Consider the following 9,130-nt stretch of genomic DNA (forward strand, 5'->3'; position numbering starts at 1 on the left):
GGCGTCTGCTCCTGTGAGCTTTGTTTAGACTAGGGGGGTTGGGCCAGTTGCAGCAGCCTGCATCCAGCACAAAATGAAAAATCTGCTGTGGAAGGCAGGTAAGGAGTCAGCCAGGGATGCTCTGTGCTGTGCTGATTGTTCTAGACAGTGTTCTTTGGGAGGTCACTAGCTGGTGTGTGAGTGTGGCCCTCAATGCCTGCCCCTGCTTGCATAAGAAATGAGGGGAGTGCCAACTCCCTGATGAGGATGGAGGGCTGGGACAGATGGGTGGAGTGGGGCTGTTACCACAAGTAGCTAAAGAGCTGGGAGCCTGTGTGTGCCAGATGAGCTGCACCCACTTTCAGGAGATGTCTCCCTTGCCCCATCCAGCCTATGGCTGCAACCCTGCTGGCAGAGCAGGGCCCTGGCTCTGCCCTGGATGCTGCTGACGCAGCCTGCCTTGTGCAAGGTTGTCTGCATCAGGCTGAGTGGTGTTTTTCATAATACATCTTCCTGAGGTCCTGTTTGCTGGAGCAGCCTTGCTTCCAGGTGCTGCACTGCTTGGAAATCTCTTCTTACTGCAGACTGTGGGTTCCCTCAGTGCTGCCCTTCAGTGCTTCCTCTGAGGTTCCATGTGGATGCCCAGGGTGCATTCTTTGGGAACAGGCTGTGTGCTGGCACAGGCTGCCTTTGTACCTTGCCTGTGCAGAGGGATCCAGTTGATCGACCGCATCTTGCAGCTGCAGGGGGCCTGGCTGTGCTAGCCAAGGCCACCTCTCTGGCCATGGGACATTAGGTTCCTGCCTGCAACGCAGGGCTGGGCTCCTGCCTGGCCCTGTGCTGGCAAAGTGGTGAGGACCCAGCACAACCCAGCTATGCTGGGGTCTGGCAGCCTGGGGGAAGGGGCACTGCCCCAGCGCCCTGAATGTCAGGAGCTCACAGCACCACTCCACTTATTTAAACCAGCCTTTTAGACAGCTATAGTGTCCTTCTGTTGATTACCTTCCATCATGCATAATGCATTTTGGGTTCCTCAGTTGCTGCACTTAGCATAGAGCTGCGTGCTAGATCTAGCCCCACGTGCTGGTGACAGCCTGTGTTGGACTTGTGCTGGAAATCCCTGAGTGCTCTCACTGGGCGACTCCCAGCCTTGCACTCACCCAGCCCTAATGCTGCGGCTCTTCCCCAGCCTTCCTTCCACCTCTGGCTGTGGGTTTGATCCTTTCCCGTCCCTATGGGGTGACGGGTGAGTTGTGGTCCCCCGTTCCTCCTTGTTATTCCACCTACCCCCAGAACAGGCTCCTTGTTTTCCAGGCCTACATTTGAAGTGTATTTATAAAAATCCTGCTATGAAAAGGCAAGCAAATGAAAATCTCATTGAATTTCCTTAGTTGGAGACACTGTGGTTTGTCCTCCCACCCTGGAAATGCCATTTGTAGTTATTGATTTAAACTTCTGTGGCCTCTGAAGGAATAATAGTTGGTATACAGCAGGGCTGCACATCTAAAAGCTACAGAGCTGGCTTGAAATGGATTTTGCTAACCCGTTATAAGGGCTGCATGATTATCTTTATTTCAGTTGAGCTGCATTGATTTCAGCTTAGTTTATGTTGATTATGATCAGAGTTCAGATAAATCAAGTTAATTGCTCTCTTAAACCTGAATAGGTGCTTACTTCCCTGCCTTTAAATCACTTAAAATTAGATTTGAAGTTGAACCAGTACAATTGTTTGTACAAGCTCTCTTGAAGGAGCTCTGCTTTGTTGCAAACTATCCTGTAAAGCACCAGTTGTCCCTCTGCCATTTCTCTGACATGTATTTCAGGTGTGGGACTCCCTCATTTGTATTTTTTTTATAATTTAAACCACTATTTCTTCCCCCTCCTCTCAACTACATAAGCTGTGTCATTAGGTTACGCTATTCTACCACATTGTGCACTTTAGTTGGCAATTTGGAAAAACATTCGGTGTAGTCACAAGTAGCCATACCAAACATTTCCTCTTACTCGCTACCTCCGCCTACACCTGCAGGGTCAGTTGGTACCTCCTTGGGGCAGGTGCCTGGTGGGCAGGTGGGTAATGGGTATCTGTGGTCTGGGTGAGGCATCTCACCTCGGTGGTGGCACAGGATTGCTCCTGCAGCTCCTTGCATGGGCCCATCCTGCAGCACCCATGGCAGTGGGTGGCCGATGCCAGAGCCATGGCCAGGGCAGCACTGCAGTGCCTCACCTGTGATGCTGCCACTTGCCTTCCTCCGCTTGCTTCTGAGCATGCGTGCTCTCCTGCCCTCACCATCGGCTGTCAGGTATAATTGTAGGGATTGCCTGGAGCTGGGCTTTTTGGAACAAAGAGAGCTGACAGGTGCCTGGGAAGTGCCCTGTAAAAAACAACACAACAAATTAAACCTTTTTTTCTAGGTTTTCATCTCAGCCTTAAACCAAAATTATTTTCCCAAATAAACTTTTATACAATCTGCTACAGCATAGGTGGCACAAACTGAGCTCCATCGTGGGGGCTGCCCGGGTACCTGCCTTGGGGAGGCAGGAAGGGACAGACACACGGCCACTGAAGGGGTGGATGTAGGGCTGCAGGGCCAAGGTGGCATCTACCCAGGCTGCTCTCTCACTGCCCTGAGAGCTGTGGCCAGGCTTGATGTGGGTGATGTGTCCGAAGGGTTGGCATCCTTGGGTGCTGTGAGCCACCAGCTGTGGATGGAGCATCTCCCCCCTTCCATCGTGCCCTGCAGGGCGCTGAGAGGGCTGGGAAAGCACACAGTGTGTAGAGAAGGATCCAGTTATGCTATGGGCATCAAAGTTATTGTTAGCCCCATGGGCAGGTTTAAAGCAAACCAAAGGGTACAAAAATCCAAAGCTCTTCTCAAGGGGAAAAACTAAAGTGATGGACTTAACAATCTCCTTCACAGACAATGGAGTGTCATTGAATAGATGACTGTTGGGCTATCAAAATGAAAGGGCAGGTAGGGAAGATGACAGATGACCTAGGGAATAAGTTGGAGGAGAGCATACAGAGCAAAAAGAGCCCTTCTGTATTTATTTTCAAGTTAAGGTGTATGTGGTGGAAGATAACACATCGGTAAGTACGGTACCTGGTATCTGAGGGGAGTTGCTCGGGGCTTGGCAGTTTTCTTTCCCTGAGATGGATTCTGTGCCCTTGCTGCAAGGTGGGTTCCACATTCAGCACTGAGTTTGCATGGAGATGCCCTCCTCGGTGGCAGGCAGGGCTGTTCGGTGCTAGCACCGCAGGTAGAGAAGAGTTACCATGACGGATCAGCTGTGATCTTGATGGTAAAAGCTTCAGACTGGAGTTAATTCTTCATTAATCCTGGGAGAGCTGGTGTGAGAATGTTCCTCTGCCAGCAGCATCCTCCTTTCAGCAGCTCTGCTGCGTTCCTATGTCGTATCAATCGGCAAGCTCTCGTTTCCAAAAATGACCTTGAGCATCTATGAGGGAGGGCTTCAGTCACCAGCCTGTCTTTTCAATAAGCTCGGGCTTCCTGATGAACAAATGCCAAGGCCAAAATTGTTAAGAAATAATTCTTTCCCTTTACAGGAGATTTTTGGCTACAAAACGCAAGGCTGGCGGAGGACCTTGTGCATTGCTGGATACATCTTGTCCTGCGGGGCTCTGCTGCTGCTGTTTTACTGGAAGCCCGAGTGGGATGTGTGGGCAAACTGCATCCGCTGCAGCTTGGAAGAAGCGGACATTGTTCTGCTCAGAACAACGGTGGGTGACCCCTCCTAGCCCACTGTTATTTGCAGAGCCTCTTGTTTCCCCAGGCAGGGCAGCCTGCCTGTCTTCATCTGCATGATGTAGCAGGTTAATAACACTTTCCGCTTTTGGAAGTGGAGCGGCAGTCAGGCTTCAGAGGACCAGCCATTTTTATTTGCAGGGTTTGAAATACTTCGTGTAAGACCACGCTTACACTAACAGGAGCGCAGCTACTCTGCCTGAAGGCAGGGCACCAAGCAGACCTGAGGCATTGCTGCTGCCCGTCCCTGGGCTCCAGCGGCTGCCCTGGGCCAGTAACACGTTCTGTAAGGCGGCTCTGCCTCTTCCCTCCCTTTACGTGCATGGGATGCAGCCAGCTGGCTTCAGCGGAGAGATCATCTTCAGAAGTTGTGTCTGGCAGTAGCCGTTCTGCTTTGAAATTGTTGGAGAACGCTGAGGAGATGGGCTTTAGAGAGCTGGATTTCAGGCATTGGTTATATTCTAAGGCTCCATGACTGTAAATTAAAACCTAACCCAATTCTAGCAGAGCAAATGCTTAAGACACTTAGTGTTCAACATTGCAATGATATTCCTGAAATAAATGCACTCAAAGTGCTAAATGAGTAATCTATTGCTCGTTGTAACTAGTTACATTAGACTGAGCCGATGAAAGGGCAATTCAGCCTGACAAATGCATGTGTAGCAGTAAAGCTGAGTTGCTTTTGGCTATGGGCATATAGCAAGTAACACAGCATTACAGGAGCTTTGTCGGGCAAAGTAGCTGGTACTGAGGACTCAATGTCCGCACCAGAAGTATTTCGGAAAGCTTTTACTTCCAACTAGCTCTAGTCTGATCCCATAGACCCCAATATCCATCCAGTAGCTATCAAAGCACATCTTCTGGTTTAGTTTCATCTTCTCTGAAATTGTTCTGCAGTGTGAACCAAAGTAAATGGAGATGATTGTGAGGTTGACAGCAAAGTGCTTTGCTGATTGGTACGAAAACACTGATACCAACATCCCTGTTATTATAGCCTTACATTTGCTACGGTTGCAATGATGCCACAGGACTGTAGTTCTCTGGGAATCTCATACCTACTTCCCACAGTCAGGAAACATTGTCACAGGTGATGTTTTGGGCTTGTCACTGAACTGTGCTCTATTTCTTTAGGATGAGTTTCAGAGATACACTCAGAAGAAGGTGACCTGGATAGATTTGTCCACATTGGCACTACCTGTTGGTAGTAATTCAGATGGTCCTCTTGTAGCTGATAAAGACTCTGTCATAAACAGAGCTGTAAGGAAGCCACAGTTAAAGGTAAGCCATCTCTAAAATGCAGGAGAAAGATGGCAGGGAGGAGGTGGGTGAAAATAGGAGTCAAGGCATCTGGAGGCTCCCAAGGGTGCTCTGTCACCATCTTTCTGCAAATCCTGTTTACATAAGCTCAAGTTTCCCCCTAAATTGGGGAAGCATCTCTGTAACAGTGAGATGGTTTTCCCTTGAACAGAAAAAGGAATTTTTGCTATTTGATCTTGTAGGTGAGATGTATCCAGGTGCAGAAAATCCATTATATTTGGGACTTTTCTGTAAAAGAATTCAAGAAAGTTGGGTGAGTGTCAACAGCCAGTTACAGAACCCTTTGTGGTGGGGGAACTCCCTTGTCTGAACTTTCTCTTGTTATCCTAGATCATTAGAAGACAGCAACACATGTCACAGCATACACCACAAGTTTGGAGCTGGCCTCACGACGGAAGAACGGAAGATCAGGTACAGTCTACGTATGAGTTAATTGTAACAGCGTGACCTATTAATTCTTCCTTTCAAATTCATGTGAGCTTCTTGCTACTCACCTTAGTGGTAAGGCAGTGCGAACTGCGCAGGTGACATTCGGAAAGGCACACAGCCATTACCCCTTAGCCTCTGTTGAGCTCATCTTCTCAGTGATGCCAGGCTAAGCCTGGGGAAAACGCCACTGGTTCCACCTGGGGTTCAGGGCATGGCAAGCCGTGACCGGCTTCCTTTGCCATCATCTCCTTAAAAGCCCCCTGGAAAGTTCACCACCAGATTTAGCAGGAAACTGATATCTTTTCAGCAAGGGAACAGTAAAATTCTGCCTCTTTGTAAGTCCTCTGGGATTCCTGACAAGTTTGTCCTGCTCAGCCATACGGTGCCCCGAGGACTTAATTTTTTAGATAAGTGCTGATGTTATTTGGGCACAGTTTTCCACATGAAGTCTTACCCTACGTGGCTAAGCTCTAACATGGGGAACTCTTCTCTACTTTCCTACAGGCAGCTGGTGTGTGGGCCGAATGCTATTGAAGTTGAAATTCGTCCTATTTGGAAGTTACTTTTTAAAGAGGTCAGTAAGTCAGACTAACAATTGGTGGGAGAGTTTGAAGTGTTTTGAGGACTTTGGGCACACTGGGATGGGGTGATTGATGCTTCATAGGCATAAGCCATGGAGGAAAGTTGGTGAACCTCCTTCATGTCTATTAGCACACATTCCTGGCAGAAAGTTACAGGGAAGAACGCGAAGCTAAGAGGATGCTTGGTGCTGCATACTTGTAGCAGCTAAATATTTCCGTCATGATGACCGTGTCCCTTCTTGGAGAGCAGTAGTGGGGAGACTGATGTCCTCCTCCTCTGCTGTAGGCTCTTATTTCTGACTGAACACCTCCCGTTAGCTGGGACATCTTGCCTCATGACGTGTACCTGGAGTGCTTGCGCTTTCTGCAACTGCTAGGACTGACCATACCACACCAGTAACTATTCTTTCATGTAGGCTCTTGATAATGATATGCAGTGAAAATTTTATTGGTGCAACTAAAGCACCCTTGTTCCTTTTAAATAGCCTTGTTTTACTAGTCCAAAGGTAGTACAAAGCATAGTACAAGCTTGCCTGTGGCCTCAACAGCAGTGTAAATTGGGACTGTGCTTTAGAATGGAGCAAAGCATTTGCAAAATTCCTGTTTTATAGTTGCTTTGTTCACCTAGTAACTTCCTTTTCTCCTATGACACAGATGCAAGACATTTTTTTTTCCCCTGCATAAATAAGGACACAAGGCAAGACTGTTCTTTTACGGAGGACAAAGCAAATGCATCTTGTGGATAAGGGGAGGGATGCATATGGGTGGTTACTTGCTGAGTTTGCATATAGAAATGCGGGACATATATTTTTGCCAACCTGTAAGCAGAGGCTTTGCATAGGGGATACTGTCATGTCATCTGTGTCACTTTAGTGGATTATGGATGCTACATGAATGCCTTTAAAGAGGAAGAGCTATGAATGCTGGGATTCTGAGCTAGCGCGTGTCTGAACTTCAAGTGGAGTTTGTTTGAAACCCTACAAAATAATGAAAAGCTCCAGGGCTCCTGAAATTGGTGGGGTTTGATGTTATCCACCTTTCAGTGCCCCCTGGAGATGGTTTTGAAGAGAACTCCAGCCTAGCACTCTAAAAAGTTTATTTAATTTGAACTTTGCACTTCCATCCAAGGCTGAAGCTTCATGTTTGAAATATTAATGGTGGTGCCTGGAGGCAGACTGGTCCTCATAAGCTTGTGGTATTTCAGTCCAGATACGGCTTTGGTGGCTGAAGACTGGCATCCTGATTTAGTGTCTGTCTCTTTGTCCTACTGAATGTCAAAGAAAGCATTAAATTTTCATTGAGGGACCAAATTTTTCAGATGAATAATTCATTTCAGTTCCAATCTTTATGCAGAAGGCTCTTTCAGTGGCTATTTTAGTTATACCAGGTCTACAGAAAAGTCTGTCACTCCTTCAGACAAGCCAAGTAGTAGGCAAATCTCTGAAAAACTTCATCAAATTCTTTTGCTGTTAGCTAGATCCCACAATAACCAAAACTGTATCGCCAGACTTCAGTGGGGCTTGTTGCCTGCTTTAGCATAACATATTAAAGTGAGTGATGACCGGTATTGTAAGAATGATGTGTGTGAAGTAGCCAAAAGTATGTAAGTACAAGGAAATCAAGCCTTCATTTTAGCTGTAGTCTGAGACTGATGGCCCCAGAGACCCTTGGTTCTTCTTTGCCATTTTTCTTTTTCTAAATAATCATCATATTCATAGTGACTTTCTTAAGTCACAAAGTGTTAAAGACATTTACTGTAATTTGGTCTTTTTTTTTTTTTTTTTTTTTTTTTTTTTTTTTCACATTCGGATAGTATCTCCTGTGTAGCAATTAGTATCAGAAATGTTAATGTCACCTTTTGTTAAATGGCTACAGTGGGAAACCAACTGGCTTACAGTCCTTTAAGTCTGATCTGAAGCTGCCAGCTGCTGCTGCATGGTGGCTGGTTAGCAACAGCTTTTAATTACAAACACTGCAAGCTCCGTGTAAGCTGGTAAATTCAGAGCTGGAGGCTACTCTGAATCAGCCATGAAAGAATGCTACCTTGGGACAGCAAAACAGCCCTTCAAATTGGTGTTTAAGGCTCCTGGACACTGCAATGAGATGTTCTCACCTCTTCCCACGCTCAGTCTCTCCCGGTGTGTGTTATGCCCATCCCCTGACAAGTGTTACATTTGCATTTGCAGATTTTAAACCCCTTCTACGTGTTCCAAGCCTTCACCCTCATGCTATGGCTGAGCCAAGGCTACATTGAATACTCAGTGGCCATCATAATCCTGTCGATCATTTCTGTTGGCCTAACCATGTACGACCTCAGACAGGTGAGTGCTGCACAGCTTGCCGGCTCCCTGTCCTGCACTCTGCTGACAATTTCATCTACCGCTGACACAAGTAGCTATTTAATGCTCTTTCTGGTTATGTTTTTATTGCTGTGTATTCTGCTATATTACCACAGATTTTTTTTCTATAAGAAAAGAGTTAAAAGGGTCATACCTGGGGGTCTTGAACTTCCCCAGAATTAAAGAAGATTGAAGTCTGATACCTGGTCTTTGTAAGGCTTTATGAAGGTGGACTATATCCATGAGTCTGAGTCTGGTTCCTACTGTAATTTCAGGATTCACTTTTCTTAAGGTTTGCTAAATAGCAGGTCTTAGCAGCAAAAAGCAGCATGACTTTTTATTTCTCAAATTTGTTCAACACCTCTGTCACAGGCAGAGCTGCTTGAAAGCATTTTCTAATAGTTTCAGCTCATTCACCTTTTGACCTAAAGCATTCTCCTGTGATAAACCTGAAACCTGCAGTCTCTATGGCAAAGGCAAATAGGTCAAGCTGGGCTTTACGCAATGTTTGCCTGCTGCTGAGTATCCTCACGCAGCCAGATGAACTGCCTGGTGCTTCCTGCTGGAAACACAGAACGCTCTCCCTGGGGGTTGGGAAAACAGTTCTTTGATTTCTGAGCCTGCTTTCAATACACAGGGAAGGCAAAAATCACATGGAGAAAGGCTATAAGAGGGGAACAAAGAGAAACTATGTGAATGAAAGTACAGACAGGGAAGA

General features: G+C 46.7%; 1 protein-coding gene across 1 annotated transcript in view; it reads left to right on the top strand.

Annotated features, from left to right (window-relative positions):
- Positions 1–9,130, top strand: part of ATP13A5 (ATPase 13A5) — a 33,951-nt gene that overhangs the window by 923 nt on the left and 23,898 nt on the right. Inside the window, exons 2-7 of the mRNA XM_009639723.1 lie at positions 3,548–3,721; positions 4,878–5,024; positions 5,246–5,316; positions 5,394–5,474; positions 5,997–6,066; positions 8,260–8,394. Of these exons, the coding sequence (XP_009638018.1) occupies positions 3,548–3,721; positions 4,878–5,024; positions 5,246–5,316; positions 5,394–5,474; positions 5,997–6,066; positions 8,260–8,394 (678 nt within the window). The remainder of the gene's footprint in view (positions 1–3,547; positions 3,722–4,877; positions 5,025–5,245; positions 5,317–5,393; positions 5,475–5,996; positions 6,067–8,259; positions 8,395–9,130) is intronic.

The sequence above is a fragment of the Egretta garzetta genome, unplaced genomic scaffold, assembly GCF_000687185.1.
Source record: "Egretta garzetta isolate BGI_Z169 unplaced genomic scaffold, ASM68718v1 scaffold425, whole genome shotgun sequence".
NCBI lineage: Eukaryota > Metazoa > Chordata > Aves > Pelecaniformes > Ardeidae > Egretta > Egretta garzetta.